The sequence below is a fragment of the Zosterops lateralis genome (genome assembly GCF_965231275.1).
Source record: "Zosterops lateralis genome assembly, chromosome: 5".
NCBI classification, from domain to species: domain Eukaryota; kingdom Metazoa; phylum Chordata; class Aves; order Passeriformes; family Zosteropidae; genus Zosterops; species Zosterops lateralis.
The window spans coordinates 31926649-31953409 of record NC_139766.1 but is presented as its reverse complement, the minus strand read 5'-3'; the positions used below and the strand labels follow the sequence as shown (position 1 = coordinate 31953409).

Sequence of the window (26761 nt, the reverse complement as noted above, 5' to 3'; positions counted from 1 at the left end):
CTATTTTTTAAAATACTTATACAGAGAATGAGTCATCTTATATAAATCTATATAAATCTGGTTTTGAGGTAACATGAAAAGAAACATGAAAAGAAATTTATGATGACCTTGCAAGAGATTTTTCCTCTCAGAATCCTGTTGGTATTTACGGAATGTTTTGTTTTGGAATAAAAGTATTAATCTTTAACTATTCTATAGTTTATGTGCTTTGTGATTTGTCACTCTAACACAGCTATAATTTTGTCTACCCTGTGTAAAACTGTATTTGTTTAAAGGTTTATTTTGGACAACTGTCCTCTCCTGTGCCAAATCAGCTTTTTTTTTTTTTTTTCATAGTAATATAATATACAATCTTTCAAGACTCTCCTAAAAGTTTTACTGGTCTTTGGATCATGCTCTGGTGTGCAGAGAGGGAGGATTAGGTAGAGTGCATGTAACTAAAAACACTCACTGAGAATGCTAAAACAAACGTGTGCCTTACCATATATAGAAACAAAATCCTTTGTGAACTCATTGTGTAGATAAAACTTTTTATTCAGCATATGCTATGTAGGCAAAGACTTAAGTTGATGGCACTGACCATAAACTGAAGATTCGCATTTTATTTCAAAACTTCATGCTCTTGGGAAAAAAGAATAATCTGCTTGTGGAGATTTCTTGTTAACAGTTTCAAAGAAGCTATCGGAATAGCTTGCTTGGATGACAAGAGGAAAAAAGAGAAACAGAAATGGGTAAATCTGGAGAGTATGGTTTCCTTCAGAGAGAAAATTTGCTGGGTACATGCCAGCAAACATGTTTTATTCCCCACCATTTAATTTATAAATATATGAACCCACTAAGAAAATAATGGTCTTGTCCTTGCGAAAAAGACCCCTAAAACAGAGTTTAAATCAAGTACATCTCTTTTACAAGTCAGTCAGATCTATACCCAGCTGCACAGTTATTCTGTTTGATATGGTTTATAGAAATTAGAACCAGAAAACTTGATCAAACAGCTCTAAGCTTTGATACATCTGAAATCAAGTCCAATTTCTGAGACTGCATAAGCAGTCAATAATTTAATTTCTGTTAAGAAGCCTTTCCCCTATGAAAGTTGCAAACAGTTCTTAAAACTAGATGTGTTTTAAAAGGTAGCTAGATGCAGTAGGAGCAGATCAGTTGGTATTGAGGCATCTATCTTAATACATTTCAGGCATGGTCTATTCAGTTCTAGTTTGATTCTATGGATTGGGTTCCCATTAGTGGTTGGTGCGCATTAGTAGTGCTCCCAGATCACAACTTCTGGTCGAATTTTGTCCTGAAATGTTTGTTTGTGCACTCTGAAGTTATGTGATGTGAACCAAAATGCTATCAGTGGGAACAGTGGTGGGTTTACATTCAATAGCCCACTTCTGATCTGAACAAAAGTGCTTGTCGAATGTTTTAGATGATGAAATGTAGTTGAAAAAATGAAGGAAGCTATTTAGTTGATGGAGACAACACAGTTTCTTTTATCATCTTTAGAGTACTTTCTAAGATTTCAGATTTTTGGTAAAACTACATTACTTAAAGGACCAAAAGCATTTGTCTTGGAAGAATTGATCCAAATGTAACACATGAATTGATCTATGTATTTTCAGAAGTAATTCTTGGCTTCCTCATTTGGAGTATTGCAGTTTCTTATAAATTTTTTAACATCTCCCAGAACAGCCCTGCTGTTTATGCAGCAGTAGCATAGCTAGGGAAAGCTTTTCACACTGCTGATCAATATCTGAAGAGCTGAGATGAAAAGCATGTGAGGTCACACTTCCTACCTTTTTCTCCAGCTAAAAATAAATGCCATGCCTGCCTTTGGCTTGTAATGTATGTCAGAGTCTAGGCACAGCTGAGAGGCATAGCAGCATTAGGCTACTATCATGATTGACTGGCTACACTATTCTGAAGCCAGAAGATAAAGTGGGTAGACCTTTAGGTGGACACCTTTGTGCCAGGAACCAATGACACCCTACTGAGATAAAGAATTCAACCTTGAGAATGCAAGAGAGAGAATTGGTGTATCTTCCTCTCACATTTAAAACTATATTCAGTTCTCCCAGACTGAAGTGACTGTGGGATGAGATTTCCTATTTTTCTCTTCTATCAGGATCTGCATTAACCAAAATTGTGGTTTAATTGATGTTATATTGTACAGGTTTTCATGTAAAGTAGACTTACCTTCTGATTCTATCAAAGCCACATCCAACTTCAAACCTCCCAAAATAGCATTACATGATGATGCAATACCACTGAATTTACCCCAGAGTTTTAGCATCAGGTCATGTTCTATGACTTCCTAACACTTCCTGTAGCTGCATTTCCTAGAGTTTCCCCACGTTTACAATTGGTATGTTTGGTGTGTTAAAGAGAGAAGTTTTGAGTCTTTAGTTTGGAAAGCACATGATCTCATTCTGTTTTAGAAAGCCCTGGATGTGTAATCAAATGTCTAATATAAAAATTGTCTTTCATTCTTGCCAGGGATTTGATCAGTCTGAAGCATACTGCTCTCTCAGACTGAAATCCAAACCTCTGTTATTGTCAAGTCACTTGACACTTGTACTTCCTCATTTTCCATGTCAGATGAAAAGAAACACAGAATATTTATCATATATAGTAGATATAGTATTTATTTTTACTTTAGTTACTCCACAAAGACATAAACATTAAACAAACATTTTAAAACACCAATGACATTTTAAGTTTGTAAAAATAGACATTATGCACAGTCTTCTTTTCAAAAGGATTTTCAAATTTATGGGCTTTATCAATGGAAAAATATTAATACTGCACATTTCGTCCATGATACCTGAGGAGCAGAATTATGTTTTGTGCCCAAAAATAATTCAAGAACTAACCTTGAAAAGGGTGCAACAGTTTTTTTTTTTCCTAATCTCTGCTTTTGATATGGAAATGTAAGTAATAAATGCAGTGACACACACATTTTTAAAACTTTTGAGTTCTGAAATAATACTTTCAGACATTTTGAAAAGTCTTTGAATATGTGGACATTGAATTTAAATCTTTGGGACTTGTGAATTTTTAAAAAGTATGCATAATTTATTTTGATTCTATATTCTACTTGCATTGTAGGCTTCTTACATTACAGAAGGGGAAAAGTACATATGATGGTCACTGGGTTGTTACATTTTTGCTAGTCTTGTGGATTTGATATAAAAATTTGTAGATTTTTCTACTTTTGAGCAGGTTCAAAATACCCCATTAAAGAATTTATGACTTGTTTTGATATTGTCTGAAAGTGCTAAGTATGGTTTGCCCATTAGGTGTGTTTATGCGGCTGGCACCTACCAGAAAGCAATGTAGCCCTTGAAAAGTTTCAGAAACTGATTACAAACCCATATTCTTTCAGCTTTTTGGTTTTTTATTCCTTAGGACTTCATCAGGGTTTTTAATAAAAGACTTTGCCTTTGCATATTTAAAGTCGTCCAAGCTTTAATTTACCAACAATAAAGATATTGTGATATTTCCCCATTGTTTCTATTACGGAACTTGAAAGATGGAGATACAAAAATCAAGTATCATTTTCTGCAGAAAAGTTTTAAAATTTGCTTTCATTCTCAGTTCACAATAAATTCCTATTAGAGTGTGAGGTTCTTCTTCCAAAAAATCAATTTATGTGTCTGCATGCCTCAGAACAATTTTCTGCAAAGTGATGTGAAAGTTGATATAATTTCAAAATCATTAAGATGATGTAGATATCTTGCTTTGCTTCGTACTAACCAGTCTTTATTATACTAACTATTTGATATTGTGACTTGACATTTATTTTTTATCACAGTTGCTGCATCAGGAAATTAAGGCAATGTAACCCCAAATTCAGAGCAAAGTAAGCAAAACATGTTTGGGGTGTACATTAATGCTGGTTGAATAGTAGCAGACATGAACAGCTGCTTGTTTTGTACTAAACACGTAAAATAGCTGCTTTTCTAACGATCTGTCAAGTTTCTACATTTATAGTGGCCCGGCCTGTAAGACTTTGATGCTGTTGGTGTTTGCACAAATACTTAATTTATGTTTAAAATCTTGCTTACAGCACTGATGTATATTAGAGATATATATGTATATATGTACATAATGCAGTAGCATTCATGTAATACCTCAGCTGTTTCACTTTCTGTATTCCAGGAGAGCTGTTTTAGTTTATACTTCCTTGAGTTATATTGACAGTTTCAAAAACAATATTTTAGCAGAATTTTGCTGGTATAATATGCTATTGCTGGCTAATAAGGACTTCCACCTCTCCCAGAATACCACAAGGGAAGGTTTAAAAGCTGCTACTTTGGATTTAGGCAGAAGTCCTGACACTCGTACTGCAGTTCTAAGCTGGTAAAGGCTTTTTGTGTGCATGCATATATTGGTATGTAAACCCAAGACTAGCACTTTGGGTAAACCGTGACTGTTTCGTATCCCTCCGGTGGCCTCATGCGGGCACGTGCGTGAGCTTCACAGTACAGCTGGCCCTCCACGAAGAAATAACCTTTTTGTTTCAGGTTGAGATCGCAGTCAGAGCACACGAAGCATTCTGGATGCCGGTACTTATCACGTGCCTTCACCACTGTCCCTCTATATGGAAACAATGAAAAGAAAAAGCCCCAATTAATTAATATGAATTTAAAATGAGAAAAGAAACTTCAGCAACCCAGTCGGTCTGTTAGAAGGTGTCTGTACCCATGGCAGGGGGGTTGGAACTAGATAATCTTTAATGTCCCTCCCAACTCAAATCATTCTATGCTTCTATGATACAAAATGTGTTCTAGGTATTTATTTTAAGGCTTTACAGTTGAGCATCTTGTCTTTTTAGAAACTACTGTATAATTTGAGGTTGGATGCTGAGTTTGAGTAGGCGACTTATAATGCTGTAGAGTTGATGGCATAATTCACTTAGCACTGGAAAATGAAGAGTTTGAAGAAATGTGTTAGTTTGGTTACAGGACAGAAAGCATAGCCTAACCTGTCAAAAGGGTGACAAAATTACTTTCAAAACCACATTGCTTTTTCTTCATGTCTGTGTTTTCTCACATTATTTGTGTTCTTTGCTGGAGTTAGTGATGTCAATAAGGTAGAAATCGGATAGTTTTAAAATAGGTCTACAGAGCTTTCTGGATATTCCCACTGGGTTGGGAGAAGGATGCTTTGCATTAACAAGAAATTTTTGAGAATTCACAGCTTGACAGAGCACAGCAAGGATAACTGCTGATTTCATTACATATTTGTTAAGCATTGACTTGCAAAAGGTCCTGAGAAATCTCAATTAAAACCTTAATGGTATTTTGTCAAAACTTACATAATCTGTATTGAAATTCTTGAAGGTATGGGCTATAATTTGACATTTAGAACAATATTTTTTTATATTTTATATATATTTTTATGTATTATTATTATTTTTATACATTTATATATATATTTTATATGTCTGTTCTCTAGAAGCATTATGAGAATACACTTCTGTAGTTTGCAGTGGTGTCTGAGGATGGTGTGGGCTTGAGCTGGGAATTTCTAAAACTAAAAGAATCAACTTACAGAATCCCACTCCCACATTTGTCACACAGAGGCACTTTCTGGACACCAGGCATGGCACTAGGTGTCTTTGTTACTGGTGCTTTCACACTTCTTGTTCCCACAGGGCGCCCATCTGTGAAACAAAACAATCCTGTTATGTATGGGCTAATATAAAAGCATCTAATGCAGTTAAGCACTTTTCTGCACTGTACTGTACACAGCACTTTCTGTACTGTACATACACTTCTGGATGTATTAACAGACTTTCACTTACATGAACAAACAATTCAGTCTCACTAGAAAAGTTTAGTGGGCCAGATTCCACCTCTTTGGAATCAGGAGAAATATTGTATAAGCTGTAGCCAAAAGCAAGTACAAAAAAGATTGCATATGCAGTGCTCTCTGCCTCATGGACATCACCTAATTCTCTGGGAGTAGGCCTTGGATATAGCAGTGAGGGAGGAGGATTGGGCTTTGACATAGAAACCTAACATAATCAAGACTTATTGTCAGAAATCTTCTTATTTATATAACTAACTGTACAACAAACTGGAAACATTTGTAACATGATATGAATACAACATAATAGCAAAATACAAGAAAGTGCTAAGTAAAATCCCACAATGGTATATATGTAGACAATTAGATGTCTTTATTCCTTCCCTAGTAAATATTGATGTATAAACATTAAAATATAATATATTACCTTTTAGGTTAATTTTGGTTGTATTTTGCTCTTTATGCTTACTGTAAATATAACAAACTTGCAGCCTTTAAAAATTTTATTTTCAAAACTTTTTCATTTGAAGGAAATATGACTGTAAATTATATTGTCCTCTTCAGTTTTTATTTAGAATGAAGAGGAAATAGGTTTTAATGGGATTTCAGGAGTTGGTTTAAATTCCTCTTTTCCTGGATGTGGAAGAGTTTTCTTTCTTGGCATCATAAGCAGCTTGTCCCAAAAAGACTCACAGATAAAATTTTGTTATTCAGTTAAAAAATCAACTTTTAACATTAAAGATCTTAAAATCTAAGAGGAGATTCTGGAAAATGTGAACAGCATCCACATTGTATTCACAGAGGAGACTCCTGGCTATACAAGCGAGGGGGGGAAATGGCAGGAGACTGGTGTGGTAGCTGTAAGGTCCGGAATGATTTGGGCATAATATCTGGAATGATTTGGGCTTTCAGAAATCCTTGTATCTCTAATCTTTCTTATTTTCTTCATGGATTCCCCCCTCCCACAAACATTTTACAATTATTTGAACAGGTAGAATATGTTGTTATTAACCACCTTCCTCGGAGACTAAATTCTGGAGCACCTTAAAGGAGCCAGACTGGCGCGGCTGACTGGGCTCCTCCTGGTTGGCGTGCAGCATCTTGTACACGTCAGACTGACACACTGAGTTGGGAGATGGGTCACTGTATTAAAGGGAGGAAGAGCAGATAAAAACAGTTTATCAAACATAACTCTAAAGCAATATCTCTACCAGGCATAGAGTATGATTCAGGAAAAAACCAATGTGTTCCTACAACTATTGAGAAACTTTCTTCCAGGTAGCATTGCTTTATATAGCCTCCTTTGGATCTAAAAAGTGCTGAAAAAAATTAAGTCAGTGCAATTGTTACAAAAGTAAATCTAGAAACCCATTAACGTATTTCCATAATTACTGTTTTGGCTCTACTGGCATTTCAGAATAGGCCATTTAATCTCAAAGTAGTTTCATTCCTGTAGTCATCTGTTGTATTACCAGGTGCTCTTTGCTATGGTATCTAGAAATTCCCTTTTTGCAGCAGCTGCCCTCAAGAATGTTGTTAATATCACAGCTCATGCCTTTACATAAGGCCAGCCAAAACCTGACCAGTCAAATCTTTTGGGAGAATATAACTTCTAAGTTAGCTTGATCATTAGGTAATATAGTGATTATTTGGCTAAGATAATTGTTATTTATTAAAATTACAGAGGTTACAAAAAGGAGTTAAATAAGTATTGCAAAAAAGGAAACATTGTAAGGTGAATACTGAAAAATGGAAGTTCTGTTTCTTAATTTAATAAAAATAAGGCAAAGCTTTCTTTTGCAATGGCAATGTTATGCTAAAAGTATAATGTGATTTATTGTCCAAACAGCAGTTGATGGTTGAATCTCAAAAGACCTATGAGACAAAGATTTTACTGAGAATATTTCATGGCATTTTAAACTCTGCTGAATATTTTAAATTGTTCATGATAAATGGCATCCTAAGTAGTCAAGAGGAAGAGTAGAGGACTATATGCACTGACAGGAATTAGGCTGAATATGTGGCATTTGTAAATTTCATGCACTTACTGGGTGTAATCAGAAACATCCAAATTTACTTTGATGAAGTCTGTTATCTACACACAGATGTCCAGTTTAAATTTCCTCTTGCAACTGGCTCTCTTCTGTAGAGAATTAGACTGGGTTTTGATTTAAATGATTTGATTTGTTTTCCGGAGTAGCATCCAAGCTGCCAATGGCCCAGTAAGAGCAGCAGCAGTTAAACAGTGACCCTTGTTGCTTATGTGAATTTTTTGATCTTCATCAATCAGTAGATTTCTTTGAGCCATCTTAAGCTGGTGAAAAACTATCAGTTTCCTGTCTTGTCAGAAGCTTTTAATAGAAGTAGCGTAGTTTTTACAGTCCTTGGCAATGCTTAAACCCCTGAATTCTCTCCTCCTTACTAAAATATTTCTAAATATAAAGCAAATGATTATGCAATTACATACAGAAGGCAAAAACCCCAGACACAAATGTGTCATCTTAGATTTCTTAATGCATACATGGTGAAAACCATCCCACAGCAAGAGACATTTCAGACCTGTGTAGAGAGAGTAGGTTCTCAAACTGGCAATGTCACAGGCAGCGTGAAATCTGATTACTTTGGGCTTAATCCATTATTTCCCAATAATGAAGCAGCAAATTTTTCTTTTATTGTTTCTCTAATTGTTCTGACTGAGCATAAATATTCAAGCAAAAGAGTAATTTCACTCTAAAAACGCTTCATGAACTATAGTTTTCATCAGATAGGATGAACCTAAATACTTTTATATAAATATGGGGTTTTTTGTTAGTAACATCCAAATTCTGCAAGGTGCTGAGGAAGGCTCATTAGTGCCAGTGACTATTGCTTATTTAAAATATTAGTGATTAGCTTTAGTTTACACCATACATATTATGAATTATTAACTTAAGTACTGTTGTAAAACAGGAAAATACATTACCATTACGCAAAAGTAAAGATAAAGCAACCTAAATGGTGAATTGTCTCCTGAAAAAAAATGAATAGTGCTTTGAAACTTTTTATTGTATAATCATAGTTTTTATGCATAAGGTTCCTACCTTATTTTAGTCGTTCACTGAATAAATTCATAAGTCAGACATGGATTTGTAGGCTTACAGTAAATTCTGCCTCTTTTTGTACCAGAGCTAGTTGTACTGAATGAGTTGTCTACAATGGGACTTAAGTATCTAGAACACTATAACCATTTATAGTATTTCTAATCTTCATAACCTGAATTTTAACAGTGGAAATAAATTTTATTTATTATTATTTTAAGATTTTTTAATAAGAGGAAATTATAAAATCATTATTAGATAAATATAATAGTAATAAAAAGTTTTAAATTTTGGAGGGAGAGTCTTGATTTGGAGTGGTCATTCAGGTAACAGTTCAGGTGGTATCAGTTTTTTATTTCTTAGCTGCAATTCTAAGATTATGACCTATGGAATATTTATTTGTATTTTCTGAAGGACTCCTTTAATACTTTGGGTTAAAACCCAAAAATTACTAATATTTTATTGAAAATATTGGATGTTTTTAAATTAATAGGTTTCTCTCTAACCCTTTTCCCCTTTTCCATAGAAACAGTATGATACCGATGATACTGTTTTTAGGTATATTTTAAATTTGTGTATTCATAAACATTATAGATGCTGTTCTAATTACCTTATGGCAGGTGTTTCCCCCAGAGCTGTAGAAACTTGGCCTTGCAGTGTTTCCATGATATTGTCATCTGAGTACAACTGCATAGGTGTGTTAAACTGAGCGTGTACGATCTTGACACCGGGAAGCTCCATTTCCAGGGGGACATTAGGGGCCATCTTAGACACTGCTTTCAGCTCGGTGGGGCAGATGGAGCTGACCGTGCTAATGGAGGAGGGGGTGCTGCGCCCACTGCCACAGTCCAGCCCCGAAGGAGTGCTGCATCCACTGGGTTAATGGCCAGAGTGCAGGAGAGGGTGCAGTGTGCATTGCATTGCAGAGAACGAAGACAAAAGGACAGTGATATGGTGATGTTAACAGGGCTGAAAAGCATAAATGGAACAAGCTCCAAAGAGCAAAAGTACAGAAAGTAGAGAAAAGCAAAAGTACGTGTAGTCATTGATGATAGTTTTCCTATTAAAAGTATCAAGGCCAGTTATAAAGCAGTCCTTAAAATTCTGGCATGCATTTTCTTTAAAGATAGTAAAAATCCTTTGATAGATGAAATAACTCAGTATATAATGCTATTTTAGATTTTTAATGCTAGGTTTAATTGAGGAATAATTAAGCCTCCCTAACATTCTTTGTTCTGAGTAATTCTTATCATCTATAAAAAGGGTAGCAGACAAAGTTTATGTGAGTTGTCCATGTCAGAGACAGAATAAACACCTGCAGCACTGGAAGGATCCTAGACACATCATTCCAGTTCTGTACCTCACAATTATCTCACTACACTGCTGAAAAACTACTATGAAGTAGTGTAAAATAATGAATGTGACATTTCTTAGATATTTATTAATCTTTTAAAACTAGTTTAACAATTTAAAAAAAATATTTATTGATCATTGCAAAGAAGAAAAGTTACTAAAACATCCAGGCTTACTTTTGCTTTTTGAAATTACAGTGTTTCCAGTAGAATGTAAAGTGGTCCTTCACAAGAACAATGGGTACATATTCAGAGAATTAATTTTACTGCTTTTGTAAGTACACTTTACATATTTATATACAAAAATAAGATGTACGCTTTTAAAAAATGTTAGTGTTGCTTGATGTTATTGCAGTAACTGTACACCAATTCAACATACCTGGAAAAAGATTAGCAAAGAATGTGAACATTAGACCTGAAGTCTTTTCTCAGTATTGAACACTTCAATCTTGTCTGCATAGTACCTCATAGTACCTTTTTTTTTTTGTTATGGGATATTTCTTTGCTGTTACTGTGTAACAACACGTAACCAAATCTTTCTACCAAATCTTTCTAACCAAATCGTTGGTTACCATTTTATATGTAGTGATATTCTGAGCTGTGGGACAATAAATGCTTCATATCTGTCCTCCAGCCTGGTATCACAGTTGTGGGTAGTTCTTTCCAAGCTGTGTAAACCTGGGACAATGATGTTTCCACATATCAAACTGTATCCAGTTTGATAGTACAGAACTCTGCCCAGTAGTTACTTTCGGGTGGAGTAGAAAACCCAAAGTTCTCCCTTTGATTCAAAGCAGAATTTGTGCAGGACCACTTTCTCAAAGTTTTAAAGGGAAATATACATTTTTTCATCAAAGACATGTCAAACAAAAGCATTCCTGAAATGGTAGGCAAGCCTTAATGCAGACATAGTTGTGCATCATCACCAAGCTTAAGCCTGCCAAAAAATTCACACAGGGCAGCACACATATTTGCAGTATTTTCTTTTAGCAGAAACACTACCACCTTTAGATCTTGCAGTAGAATAAGTTTTGTCAGTGCTAATAGTGTTAGTAAACAGAATGTAGCAGGAAAAGACTAGAAAAAGCAAAACTCTCACTCTTGCTACGTGAAGCCAAAATAATAATAAACCAGAATAAACTATAGGTAAAAAATAAATAACATACAGTTATATACTAAATACAATTTCCAGTTAGTTGCACCAGAGTCAAGTCCAAAATTTTGTCCAGCTCAAACCCATAGTCCACAATCATGTCTTCTAGTCAAAGTCCTATTTAGCCTCTCCTGTCTGTCCTAAAGGGATATTTAGAGCTGAGGTGGTGGTTTGTTTTTTGCTGTGTTTAGCAGTGGATTAGTCAAATGGTGAAAAAGTAGTAGAAAAACTGTGACAGCCAAGGTTTCGTAAATGTAACACCCTGTGTCAGAGATTCTGCAGTTTGCCATTGCAGACCTCTCCAGTACTAGAACTCCAGACAGACCTTGCCCAGATGAAGTTCTTAAACTTACTGCATTGCTGTCAGGGTAGTTTTTGCAGTTTATTTTCTTCATCTTATATGCTGGTAAATGGCCATTTACTTCAACATTTTCATGGAAAATACTGTAATTTTCATTTCTTAATTGTGAGATTAGGCTTTTGACACTCATTTGACTCTCCATAATTCTAGTAGGCACTTTTAAAGTGGTACCTAGTGGTCCCAAAGCCAGCTTTGTTTGCTACCTAGTGATCCCACAAACTGCTACTGCTATAAAGGATAAAGGATCACATCACAATATATTTCACCCCTCAGGCCCTTTTGAGCTTCCTTATGTTTTTAGCCACAGAGTTTGCATTGCTTTTGTCCCCTCTGTAATAATGAAAACAGGAGGAATTTCATCACCAGTAAAGATAGAGGTTTATTACACTAAAGATGATAGATGCAAATATATATAAGATTTTCTGCATTGGAACTTTTCAAATCTCTGGCATCAGTTTTTCTACTTTTAGCTCAGCAGTAGATTGCCCTCTGGAAAGAGTTCTGCTGAAATGCACATTGGAAATCTCTGAATGGCCTAGATTACAACTCTCTCTCTTTAGCTATTGTTTATTTATATGTAGGCTATCTTTTATTTATATATAATATTTAATACATATGTACTATGTAGCTATCTTTTATTTAGCACCTTAACAAATTACACTGTGTTTGGTGAGAAGTAATTCACAGTGCCAAAGATCTGTGAGTGTACAAGATCCAATGCTGCACTGCAAACTGAATCCTGGCTGCAGTGACTTCAGATTCTGATCAGTATAACTGAGATGGGAGTGTAGGTCTACTTTCTTTTGGAAGTAGAAATTTGAATTTCAAGCCTGAACTCTGAAAGTCAACCACTCGATTATTTTTTTTTGTTTGTTTGCTTTTAATTTCAGCATTAGGCTCTTCAGCACCATAAGTAAATTTTAAATTCTTCAGAAAACTTAATTAATGTCAATGGTGAGTATCCATCCATTAAAAAATAACACCATGCATCAAATCCAGCACAGCACTCAAAGTTTATAACCTGCTTCGGCCTGAGATTATGAAAGGTTTGGGCCGAATATTATGCTTGTGTTCAAAGTAGTTGATATCCTGTAAAGAAAAAAGAGATAAAATAGCTTTCTTTGGCCTACAAATGTTCATTCATTCATAATGATTTCTAGTTTAAACGTAGCTAAAAATGTTTACAAATTTTAACCATGAGGTAACCATGTTTAATTTGTTTATTCCTGGTGCTCAAAATCACTGTAGTGTTCAGAAACATTCGGAGTAAAGTGCAGTTACAGGAGAAAAGGTAGTGTTGCAGCCCACCTTAGAGGGAGAATTTTAGCTACCTGCAGCATTGCTACTGGAAAGCTGAATGGATAACTCTTGGTGTTGGAAAAAAAAGTGTTTTCTTGATAACCTTTTTATTTGGATAATGAATGTCTCCTGATTCTCCTGATTCTCAGAAAAAAAACAGCAAGAGCTGGACTTTTAAATTGAAAACAGAACAGATAATGATATACCACAAATGACCATGTACCATAAGTAAATACTAATACTCACTTTTGCGATGAGTTAGGAATAAGACCCCTCAGTTGTCCATGAAGTGCGTCTTGAATATTGCCAGATGAATAAAGCCCAATTGGAGAATTATAGGAGGAGCTCACTACCTGTCTTTTGTCATCAATATTTGCTGCTGCAACAAAAGGCTGGGCCCTTCTGTTGTGAGCTGTACCAATAGGCTTGAATTCCTGTACATGATAGGCAGACAAAACACACAGAGCTACAATGCACACCAAAGCTAGTAAATGAGTAAATCTGACAACACCAGTATTGTTAATAACTGCATTTTTACTTTTGCAACTCTGTTATTTTTTAACTGGTGCAAGCATATTATATTTTTCCATGAATTTTGTATATATTACTTGAGCCATAAACATTAATTTCCCACCTCCAGGCAAGAAGAAGGCTTAGAAGAAATGGGAGGGATGAATATTATAGTGACTTTTTATATTGGTCACTAGATTTGACACTGCTTACATTATTATTTTAAAACATTTCATGTATGCTTATCTTAATTTCTTTGTTTTAGTGCTAATCTCTAGCTTCTTCATTTTCATCATGATAAAGGGACTTTGAAAAGTTTGATTTTATTGTAAACATCTTACCTAGAAAACAGATAATTTTTAATGCTTCTCTTAACTGAAATAAAATCTTGAACATACATCAGATTGAGGACATTCTTCTGAATGTATTTAATTTTTAAAGCATATCTGTGCATCAAAAGTTGCACTGCTCTATAATTTATTGTGAAGTCATCATGAATAAGTAAAACCCAGAAATGGTAAATGGGCCTATGTGCCCATATTCTGACATACTTTTTTTTTGTCATTGACAAAGATAATTTCCTCAGTTTGTGGAGTTCAAAAGGATAAGGTCTGCAAATAAAATCTCTGATGTTTTTTCAGATACCTTAAAATGTCCTTCTGTCATTGTTGGCCAGGATTGATAAAGACTTCTGACTGCATGAAAATTCACTTATTTGTATTCTGTATATTTATTACAGTGTCCTTTGAGACCCTTCCAGCTCAGGTCCACTCCTAAGCCTCAGAAACAGAGACTTTAAAAAAAAAAATAATGTCATCTGCAGCGGGTTTTTTTCTTTTACACTACTGGGTAAAGAACATTAATTGCTGCAGTCTGTCACCTTGTCCTGATGGCATATGGCACTCTTTGGAAACAGTGCTGTGAGAGCATTTGAAATTCCATCCATATGGAATAAAAAGTTTTTGTTTCGAACAAATATGTTTCTATAACCTGAATTGGTCTTTTCATTAGAGACTTGAACTTGCAGTGTTAAGATAGCACAGGTCATTACCATCAATTTTCATAGAAATCGTTTCCAGTTCTTCAATTTGGGTTTGGTTTTGAGTACAATTGTTACACAACAGTTTCCAAAATATATTTAGGATCAGACTAAAGAAAAGTCATGGATCTATAGAATATGCAACCAGAAAATGCAAACAGTAAAAAGCAGTTTTATTAAATGAAAATGTTTAGCAGCATTGCACCTTGAGAGGCTACTGAAAGCAGTAATCAAAAAATGAGCACGTATGTTTTACTTGCAATTTCTTTTTTCTGTCTGATAGAATGGAGTTGCAGTTAACAAAATGTATTAGTAAATGGAAACAATCTAATAGTTTAGGATCATGGCTACTTAATGAAAGATATTAATGTCAAAGTGTTTAAAATTCATTCAAATCCATGTATGATACAAAACAAACAAAACCAACTGAGAACATTGTAATTTCATCCTCATATTTCATTTCTCATAGAGAAATGAACAGAAGATGTAGCACCATAACAGCATGTTTACAATGTAACAGTTGTGAAACAAGTATTTGCTGTTAGTGAGACTTAAATTTTGCTTTCTTTATAACTTATTTATTAATATAAAATGTAAATGACAGAACATACAGCAGCAAAAATAGTCCAGCTCTTGTGTTTATTTGATATCATTGAATCTGTGAAAAGATCTCTCTTAGTTAAAAATATAAATGAGAACTGGAAGTTGTTGAAATTTCTAATTGGGAATATTGGAGAATTGCAGTACTTAATTTATAATTTTTTTCCCAGCTGACTGATTTTTTTTTTCCTCAGGGTTAGCTACATTTTTGCCTTGATACAGGTATCAGGAATAGAAACAATGTAGCACCGAAAGCCCATAGAAATACATCCATCTCAGCTTATATGATGGCATTCCTTGGCATAATTGCTGTGATAGGACACAAATGTGTCCCGTTACATTTTGGAGGTAACGGGACTAAGATATCTTTATCCTTGAATGCTGTTATAAAGGGGGGTAGGTCCTCCAAACTAGCCCAGCACAATTATATTGTTTCCAAAGTTGATTATAAATGGAAATAGACTATAAAATTACTTCTTAGAACAATGGGTTGTGTTTTTCTTAGTTTTTTAATACTTATCTATGTGCATAATATATCTCCCAGGAATGTATAATCTCCTTCACGGTCAAAAGCTTAGTCTGACTGAACAAAACGTTCAAAGGCAAAGATAGAAGTAAGAAAGAAAAGTTCAAATAAAAACGATTCAAGAAACTGTGGTAATGAATACAAAATTATTTTCAATGAGGTTAAAGGGATTGCAACAGAAAACATTTATGAGTCATATTGTTTTACACTGACAATATAGCATAAAGCATATAAAAATAATTTTATTATACAATTTGCCATTTAGATGATTTTGTTTTCTCTTTCTGCTTATATTTGTTGAGAAAACCTTATATTCTAAATTGCTTTTATTCAGAATACAATGTGATTGTATTAGTAATTCTTCAAATGACCTGCTATTTCCTATTATTTATCCATCACACTATAGGTTGCTCCAAATATCAAAATCAGGGTGGCTGTTTTTTATATGGGAATGTGTAGCTTTCAAGAGTGACTCTCAGTCAGCCACTTATTGCTGTAAATTAGATTTGTTGCCTCAGTTTCCTCTTCCCAGATTTAAAAATAGTGTGAGCTTTCATTGTGCTCTGACAGTTGCCTGTACCAGTCTCCAAATGGCTCTTGGGAGATTCTCAGCCTGATTTAGAAGTTTGCTACAGTGTGAAGGTTCCTTGTTCCACAGCTGTACATAGGCACAGTATTTAATTGTTTAAAAGGTTTCACATAGCCATCTCCATGCATCTGTAGAATAATTTTTATTCGTTGAAGCTAAAGTAAGCATTCTTTGGCCAAATATTTGGCCACATTACTTAACAATTTAAAATAAGGTTTCCATTCATTTGTAACTATCTTTTATTAGCTTACAAACTTGAATTAGATACTTATTAAGAGGATTGTGTAAGTTTTTGTTTGTTATTGTTATTTAGTTGGCTTATAATGTATTTTAAATAACTAACTTTTCTTAACTTAGTGAATTTTAAAATGTCTATTTGATGAGAGTGAAAAAAATCTGATACATTTATAAGATCTATGACCTTTTGAGTAATCTTGGTTATTATATAAATAGAACTTAGTGGTTTTCCATTTCTGCACACCATTAAATGTATTACTATCCAAAAGTAAATACTTTTGGATAAGAGAGTTTCACATTTGAAGTAATACGTTACTGCTTTTGCATCTTTCTTCATTCATCTTGGCTGCAGTGCCTGTATTTATTAGAATTCAGCAAACTCTTATAAGACTTGGACAGTACAGGTTGTAGTTGAGCAAAAAATTGTCATCTGAGATTCAAGAAACTTTTACTGTTTTCTCTACTGGTACACATGCTGCTACATCTCATGTTATGACTAAATATGCTGTAAATTTTAATTTTAAATCCCAGTAATTGTAGAAAAATAGGCTATATGTATTTTTTATTCCACAGAGAGTGATGGATACTCAAATAGAAGAATTTAATCTAAAATGTAAAACATTCCAGGAATGGTTCAGTATATTTGTTTGCAAGCATTGCTACTTTTCTGGTGCCTACTATTTATTAAATACACTCAATACTCCTGAATTTCTTAGGAATGAAAAAGAGATTTACTAAATGAAAAGGCTGGCTGTTTAATCTAGGAGAAACAGTTTTTTCTGATTGCCCAATGGAGGCTGCTTTTCAATAATCTCCCAAATAGCACTTAGTGAAATCTTCTGATCTATTTTTAAGGAACTGTCCTTTTTAGGAATGCAGCTTTCATGCAGAGGGATTTCTCTTGTGTCATGCATGCCTGCATGTTTTTTTTGTCTGTAGCTTTATAAGTGAATTTGTTCCATTGCTAGTCATTTAATGTGTATCCTAGCTCTTCCACAAGAATATGCATTTGAAATATTTTTGTTTCTTCACTGTTTCTTCTTCAGCATCTTCTTGATGCTGAAGAGGCTGTATTATTTCTAATGGAGGTTGCTGTGTCACTTAATGCAACTTTTATATCAGAAAGAAGAGAGAGGAATGTGATACTGAAATGCCGTATTCATGTTTGGGAGCATCTCCGTGACAACAGAATTGGTGGAAGTATTTATTGCACAGGGTTTATTGAAATGGAATCTGGACTTATATATTTTTTCTAGGATATCATAGAATAAATACTTTGATGTATTTGCTTTGAACCTGGCCTTCCAGGATTAGCAGAATATTCTTCCCTCCCTGCTCTTGAGATAACAGCAAATGTTTATGTAGGTTGAAGAGGAATTACAAAGAAATAAAGGACTACTTGTAAGCACTAGCTAGCTAATTTGCTATTAGCAATACTAAGAATTTAACTCATAGTAGCTTTTTTTTTGAGTTTGAGTTTGAAAAGAGAGATGGCTGTTGATTCATTTGATTTGCTTTGGTCATACACAATGATTAAGACTTTCGTAGTGGGAAGTGGTGAGTGATTTGCTTTTTGACCACTACATGGATCTTGTGGGAATATGTAAACTTCAGTTCTGTGGCATAGTATAAAAATGTATGGAGGTAAAGATATCCAGCATTTATGGATCTCTCTGTTTAACTGACTACATCAAAATGAATTTTGTGATCTCATGAGTTCATCACTTAGGTACTTGATATTTATTCCTGACTGAAGAACATCCTCATATGATGAAGAATCTTTACAAGAGTTAAAGCAACTTAAACTGTATCAGAATAAGAGGACATAATATATTTCCATAATAAAACTAAGATGCTATGTATACTCTTAAAGGAAAATGAGAATTTGTTGTAGCTTCTTAATGTTTTGGTTTTGCTTATAGCTGAAAAATCAAAAACATTGAGTCAGATAAAATGGTGTCCCTGGATGTCATAATCATGGTGGTTCATATGAGCTTAAACTGGCCAACTATGGATGAAGAATTAGTTAAAGAATTTTAATGACCACAAGAGAGATTATTTGGAGTTTAAAAAGGCAAATGGAAATGTTCAGGTAACTTTTCACAGTTCATACCTGAGGTTCAGCTTCCAAATTTATCTTGAAGGGATGTGCTCTGCCATCTTCTGAAACTTGTGGGGACCATAATTTAGTTCCTGCCCTAGAAAGAAAGAATTTAGATAATTTGAATTTCTACAGAGTTGTGTATGTCCCCATAAATTATAATGCAGCTCGTAAATCTGCAGGTTTTTTCTGTGCTTTTTTAGTGTTTTGACATGAAAATACATCAATGATATGCAACCAATATACATATAACGTATTTACTTAAAAAAAAAAGTATGCTATTAACAATGGGAAATAGGTTGTTAACAGTTACCAAACACAAAAGGAAAGGGAAATCAGTGCCTTTCTGACCTGAGCTGACCAAACCTTTTAGTTTTATTTTTTTAGTTGTTGCTAGAATAAATGTTGGGTCCTCAGAATATTTTATATAAATAATTGAATATATTAGTAATAATCCTAAACATCAACTTCATTTTCTTTAAAGACCATAATTTCCATGTCAAGCCTGCTTTTCAAGGTTGAAGTGCAATCTAAGTATGCAGAGTATGTGCAAGGGAAAATTGAAGTTGTAAAGATGATTCTTTCAGTCATGTAGGCAGAAGTAAGAAACACAAAAATATCAGTTAAGTTCTGTTTTCCTTGACAAAGTGAAATATAGTAGCTAATTTAAAAGTAGCATAATAGATATGTTAAATATCAATCTGGTGCTGCTTGTTATATATACATTTATCCCGTCTTGAGACTAGCTTCCCAAGGTAAGTTGCTAAATGGCGTGTATCAATCTGTAGCAGAACCTTGAATTAATGGAAGGAATTTTTAACTATGATGTGTGCTCTAGTAATTCAACAACTCTCCTTAAAAAAAAGAAACACTTTTGTATTTCAAAAGAAATACTGTAGTCAGCTACAATAAAGAGCTGCGCCTCCTTGAGAGCCTCAGGTTAATCAGTCCTGTCTTAGTTTTGGAGACAGCTGAAAGAGTGTGTCAAGTGATTCTGATTTCAGGCTGAGCAAACTCAGCTGGAGATATGAAGCTGCAGGTTGTTTATTTTCCTGGCTCCAATAGAGAGAAGTGAACACAAACGTTTCTAGATTACTGCAGTTTAGGTAAGACAGTGTTTTTTTTTTTCTTTTGAAATTGCTTTGAGAATCCTTTATTAGGACTGAAATCTCTTTTTGTGGCCAAAGGGATTGACTCACTCCTTTTTCACCCCCTATGAAAGTGTGACATGCTGTTGCTTTCCCTAACTGGGATGATACAGTTGCAGGTTTATGTGTGGTTGGGAAAAGGAGGCAGTGACAAGCGCCTGTGGCTGAGGGGAATGTTATTGCAGAGAGATCACTGGGCAACTGACACTAGATGAGGATTTTATTATTTCCCCAAAACATGAAGAACTGCTTATTTACTGACAGTAAATAGAGGACTTGTGCAGTCACAGAATTACAGTGTGAATAACCTGACGGAAGCTGTTCTTTTTGTGCCTACAAAGATGAGTACTGGGGAGTCTTGCTTGATCTGGAGTTTAGGAGGTAGATCTGGTTGCTTGCAATTTTAAAGGTCTTGGGAACTTCCTCAAACTATTTTAAATAGTTACACCATATAATAATTGTACTGTTGATTGAGTAGTATCTTCTTTCAGAAATAGGCAGATGTGTACACGTACCTCTCTATTTTCAAACAAAGCTGATGTGTGGCTGCTTTAATTCTCTCCTGGGCATCATTATGTGTCATGTTCTCTGTGCCTAGACCATCAATAGCTATAATAACATCACCAGGGCACAGGTTGGCAGCTGAAGCCTTGCTTCCAGGTGTAATCTGAAAAGACCAAAATGTAACTGCTTAATCACCATGCATGCTTGCAAATTGATGGAGAAAATAAACTTCATCACATTCCCCTATTTCCTGTTGGATGGGGGAGGTATTTTGCCAAAGGCTCTGTAGTTTTATTGTCAAAAAAAACATATGAATGTTTTATTCATCATTACTCCAAATTACATGGAAATTATCTTCACATTTTTGTATTCATTTCCACTTTGATTTCTGTAATGACCATAACTCATCTTTATATCTTTCTCCACTGCCATTACACATATAATTTGCTTGAAAAAAAATTATGTTTTCCCCTTAACAACACCAGCAGTAGAAAAGGACTGTTAAGAAATTGTGTTACTGAACTTCTTAAAGTGCTTAGGTTTAAGTCTCATGGTATTTCAGTAACAGTGGCCCTGATCCTTTATGGTGGTCTGTGTGGTGCAATTCATACCTTATGTACATGGACCATTTGTGGCAGTCACAGAAATAGCCCTAAGCTTATCTTTCTATGGTATTTTTTTTTTTTTTTGTCTAGTTGACAAACTTCCATATAGTTGTGAAAATAATTGAAATGAAACATAATTTTGCTTTAAAATAACTATTATAGAGAGGCCTTCAGTAGCCTTTGATGTTACTGAAGCTTGTTCTAGAATTACAGGCCTCTCTTTGCAAGAGGTGACTTCTGCCACCACAACACTTGCACATGCCACATACACAACAGGTCTTAGGTCACTGAGTGGGATTTCCATCTCTTACGTGTGTGTTGCCATTTTAGGCAACTCTTGATTACCTAGACAGCAGCATGAAATTGATGCATATAGCACAAAAGCTTCTGAAATTCAGCTCTTGAACAGCAGAAGGGACAAGTTGGGCCATGCAAAGTAACATTAGCTGCCTATTTGTAAGTAACTGAATCCCATTGTGAAGGAAAAAAATGTCATTGTAGTCTTATTTCCAAAACCTGCTCTTTTATCTCTGGCATATATTAAATGAAAAAGCTATTGGAGAGAATTTTTCTCACTATAGGTTCTGCTACAGCAAAAGCATGTGTTATCTTGACCGGAAAACATGCTGTGGAGACACTCAAGTCTGGTGTTTCAGTTTTCCAGCAAAGGAAGAGAGTAAGCTGCCCAGTGTACTTCCAGCATGTTCTGATCTCCAGCTTTGGTGAAGCTGGCAGACTTATCTCTGGAGGGGACGCTACTGTCAACATAAAAGCCAAATAGAAATTCTTCTTTATATGAGTTGCACTGTATTAGAATTGAAATAATGGCAAAAATCAGTGAAGGGGAGTAGTTCTCTCCTCTTTCCATCTCCATTAGGTGAGTCCGAATGAGCAAAGAGATTGTTTTGTGAGCTCTTTTTCTGCATTCCTGCATATAAACTTATTTTTGATATCACTGTAACAAACTACAATACATGTGTTATTGTCAAGTCAGGCAAACTTTCCAAAGGTGCTTGTGGCCAGCTGCAGACTTTTACATCCTCACCCTTTGAAAGAATGGACTAGTGTATTCTGTGCTTAACAACGTGTTCAGGTGCCTATGAATCAAGGAAGTTTATAAATTCTAAGTCTGAAATCTCTAAAATTGTCTGCTTCTCAAACTTCAACACTGAGACCACTTAGGCTGCTATAATAAGACAGGGGTTAGGGGTATGATCATTCTTCTCCCTTCAACGTGGAATTGCTCCTGATTTGGCTTAGCATGTTGTGAATGTGTCTGCAATGACAAACTGCAGCAGAATTCCTCGTGCTCCAATGAGACTGTTGATGCTTTAATACCTAACTGGGCAAACCAACCATTCTTGGTTCCCTCTCAAGAGTAAGTTAGCTTGTATAACCCTTATGGAGATCACTCTGCAGATTATGTTTTTACATGCCACAACAAATCATCTGTTGTACCTATGACATACTGCAGCAAAGCCCTGAGATAATGATCCTGCCTTATAAAGTAGCGTATCTGCCTAGCAGTGCAACTCCCCTGCAGCTGTACTGCTAGCAGAACATGCCCTGCTCTGTGTTGCTGCTAAATCCCTTGGGTTTTATAAGTTGTCAGCAGCTGCAGTATATCATATAAATGGGGTTTGAATGGGGTTACCATCATTTGATGGGAACAAGGAGAGAAAGGGGCAGGAATCTGTATTTCCTATGCCTTGGCTGAACTGATCATTGCCAAGCTTCTGAGTTGTGTCTCTTGGGCCTTAACACCTTGATGGAGGTGCTGAGCTCTACGTGCCCAGGCCTGCTAGGGTGCAGAGCAGGCACCTGCCCTGCAGACTACATTTTATAGAAAAGGACCACATTGTGCAGTGCACAACAGTATCATGAGTATGATATTGATATTGTGGATACTTCAATAATGTAAGTGGTACTGTTTCTTAAGGACTTATTAGTGACGTATTAACTGTGTACTTTTGAACACCTGGAATTGTGTTATGACTGTAGCATGTTGTTTGCTCACCCTGGCCTCATGAGGTAAATTCTAGTTTTGCTTTGGGAAAATTTTTGTCTTACTCTTCAGGCCATGTCTGCATAGTATGTCTGTTACTCCTGTACCTTGGATTTGGATAAATGCAAAAATATGTGTTGAACATTCAGATGTTGTCACAGACTAACTCTCTAACCACATGAGGGTCAAATGTCTCCAATGAAACTTTGAAGAAAACCTCTCTGCATCTGATAATAGACTTATAAAGCTTATCACATTACACTATCATAAATATTTCAGGCTCTGTGTTTTCTGAAGAGAGCCATGAATTTCTGGAGACAGAGTGGCTAAACATAAAATTGAGTTAATATGAATACTTGCATAGCGATTGGTAAAGGTCTATAAAATAAAATAGAACTTAAATCTAGAATTGATAATACATTAGCATTCTCTCCAAACTGCACAAGTTTCAATTGTTCATGTAATCAGTTTCATTAATGCAATTTCTTTGCATCTATGCAAAGTTCCAAGGATGTTAATGTTTTCAGTCTTTGTAGTTAATTTGTTGTTTCTGACTGTATAATAGTAGTTGAATATGTTGATTTTTACTCCCCTCCTGTTTTTCCTTTCTCCCCGTGATCGCGATCTGTAGTTTTTGCATTTGTATGAAACAGTCAAAACAACAAAACGATTTTCACATGAGCTTTTGAAGTGACATCTGTTCTTTAGACAGGTGGATAATGATCTCTTAGGTCGTCTGTCTCTCTTGACAAGTCCTGATAAAAGCTGTCTCTTGTTGAACAAGGACATAGCCAAGAAATCCTAACATCCATTCAATTATTTTATTCAGAATATATTTTAAAGTAATTTATATTTATTTAGGTTTTTTTCTTGTTAGGACAGTTAAACCCAGTGTGATATGGCTGTTTATGATAACTTTTAAAAAAGAAATACCTAGGCCTTAAGAGGCAAGGCTTGTGAGTCTTTTAATATGTTCTGTTTCTTAAGGGGTATTGCATGAATACTGACCGAGGGACTCTTCTAAATGTATGCAGTAGCAACAAAAATACTAACTTTAAACAAATTTACAATTTGTTAATATTCTTAAGCCTGACCTAAGCAAATGTAACCTTTTTTTCATATATATATATATATATATATATATATATATATGTATTTTTTCATTGTACTACTTAAAATGTGATTTTGAGCATTTCTGTAATATGCCAGGAACCAATGGCTTATGTCTTGTGAGGCATTTGATAGGTATGAGTCAACTGCAAAGCAATTTATTCTTTAGAAAGTTATATTTATAGTAACATCCTTTGTTATTGCAGTTTTAAACTTCATTGCACTTAATCTAAACACAAAGAAAATACAAACCAGACACCACTAAAATATTTTTCATTAGAGATAATGGAAACTATTTTTCTTTTAGAGGCCCATAAAAGGCAATGAAGGCCCCAAAACATCCAGGGATTTTTTTTTTTTTTTTTAATTCAATGTTTCTGTCTCCTTTTTCTCCAAAGGCTTTGCTATATTCTATGAGTGTTTGTTATGTAACTGCATTCAGTCAAATAACAGTATTTTGATTTACTTCTTTTTAAAACTCGTAATTTTTTAATGCTTTTATAAATCTGGAATGGATGGCTGAATTAATTTTTACTAGTTAATATGTCAAAAGATGGTCCTTAAACTTTCTATTGATTCTTGTTTGGAAGCATATTTGCTGTGAGACATCACTAGTGGTATCCATCCTTCAAGGCTTTTGACGTTTACTCAATATCAGGCATAGTGTATACAGTGAGTCATATTGGAGGGCTTTTTCAAAAAGAAAAGAAAAAACAAGGCAAAAAAAGCCATAGCAATTTGAAGGCTCGTGGAACACATATTTGATGTGTCTAAGGTCCTGAGAAGCAGCAGAAATATAAGGAGAATGAATTCTAGCCTGATGTGCATTGGAAAATTTTCAAAATATAGAAATTCTCAAAATATGTATCCTGTCTTTTGAGCAGATCCACATCTGTGGATGTAGGGCAGCTGGCAGTGTGTTGTATGCTACATTGATTGAGTTGCTGGTATCTTAATTTGCAACTAATATCTCAAAATCCGTGAAAAAGAAGGAAAGCTCAAATTCTTGATGTTTACTGGGGGAGGGAGGGTAAGGTAAATTTTTAGTTTCTAAATATGGCAAAACCCACCAAATAACTATTTCTTTCATATGCAGGACTGGATAACTTTCTAATAACTCACTCATTTAACATTCATAAAGGTGAAAACTTTTAGATATGTAAAAATAGGTGTTTTTGCTGTCAATAAAGAGAACTTGTTTTAATTAAATAAGAGTCAGATTAATCTGCAAAGCACAAACTCCCAGGCATGAGGAACTGCTGCCAAGCAGTCTTCTCCCCCAGTGATCAGAGAGGCTAGTTGTAGAAAGCATAAAAATGAGGTCTTGCTTTTAGTAGGTTTAAATGTAATTTTGGAAGCCTGGGAAATCATGCCAGATTTTTTTCTGCTGCCAAGGGACTTGAATTTAATTTTGAGATCTAAGTACAAGTCCAGTTAATGTCTCTTAGACCAATCACAGAAACATGTTACAGAAAACTTGTAAAAACTTCCTATTCAGCTGGCTCTCCTCAGAACTAGCAGCTACTTTTTAATCTGCTCACAGCTTTATCTGTATCTCTGAACTCCAGAAAAGTAAAAGACAAAAATCTACAGCAACTATTAAATGGAATAAATAGAAAGAAAATGGAAAGAATACATACCCTGGTTATGATTAAGGGCTGATTAAAATCTATTCCTCCTGAGAGCCTGAATCCCCAGGGTGACGGTCCTTGGAGAATAACATTTTGTGGCATTGTGGACAGATTTTCCTTGGTTACTGTTCTTTTTTCCTTGGGTCCGTGTGAGGAGTTGAGCTATAGGAGGAAGGTTGCTGTCAGCAGAGCACCTGCCAGACAGGGCAGCCGACCTTTTATACCTCCTGAGAAGTTTTACTCATTCCAAAGCTGTGGGCACTGCACTTTATCTCTACTCTTAGGGTGACGTCAGCCAGTCCCTCGGCTTCTCCACCCACAGAGGGGAGTATCAAACTCGGACAAATAAAGCTTGAATGCTGGAAACTTTACAACAAATGCATCAACTTTATCTGCTGCTTTAATGTCCCTCTCAGCCTGCTAATCAGTTAACTACAGGATGCAGCGTCCTTCTGGTTTCTTAAAGCAACCCTGTAGCTCACTTGATATCACGCTGTTTATGTTACTGGTGTTGGATTCAGCTATGAAATGCTGTGCTTTGACTTTGTACATGACTCTGCTACATGTAAACAGAAATACTAATAAGGAGATTTCCCTCTCAAAGTCTTGTTTCACATCTTGTCTTATTCATAATGTAATAGTTCATTGAATTAAAAAGTCCTTCCAGCCCTTCAGCTGCATTTTTTAGATAGTCACTTGAGACCATGGCATGCACCAGTCCTAATGCCTTGAAAAATCTGGACTGATGTCATACATATTTCTCATACTGTGGAAGAGAAATGCGGTGTTAGGTGATGATGTCTTTTTTCCTTTGTAGAAATCTTAGCTTTTGAAAGGTAATTGTCCTTTACTTGTGGCTTGCTAGCAGATAGTAGTGTTCATCAGAGGTTTTTGTAACTGTGTTCTTGTCAAGAATATTTCAAAAATACCCTCTATTATTAAAGTATAATTCACATGCTGATTGGAATGAAACACATAGTAGTGCCTCTTTGAAAGGAAACTGTCAGAAAAGAGTATCTGTATCACAAAGAGCTTGTAGGGTGACAGTCAGCTGGTGGGCGCACAGCTTACATTAGGAATGTGAAGGAAGAGAGGCACATTTA

At 35.1% G+C, this 26761-nt stretch overlaps 1 protein-coding gene across 4 annotated transcripts; it reads right to left on the bottom strand.

Moving 5' to 3' along the window:
* Positions 1-2643: 2643 nt before the first annotated feature.
* Positions 2644-26057, bottom strand: PDLIM3 (PDZ and LIM domain 3). Of its 4 annotated transcripts, none has more exons than XM_083861601.1 (8): positions 25668-26057; positions 20319-20470; positions 18668-18752; positions 13300-13487; positions 9499-9762; positions 6827-6954; positions 5554-5665; positions 2644-4596 (listed from the first exon to the last, which is right to left on the bottom strand). In XM_083861601.1, exons 1-8 carry the CDS (start codon positions 25758-25760, stop codon positions 4407-4409), a joined length of 1212 nt encoding a protein of 403 aa, XP_083717727.1. In that variant the 5' UTR covers positions 25761-26057; the 3' UTR covers positions 2644-4406. The 4 variants fall into 4 exon arrangements, with proteins under 4 accessions (XP_083717727.1, XP_083717724.1, XP_083717725.1 ...); XM_083861598.1 differs by lacking the exon at positions 13300-13487 and adding an exon at positions 12776-12843 and having other exon boundaries at positions 25668-26056; XM_083861599.1 differs by lacking the exon at positions 9499-9762 and having other exon boundaries at positions 25668-26052.
* Between the last annotated feature and the right edge of the window lie 704 nt (positions 26058-26761).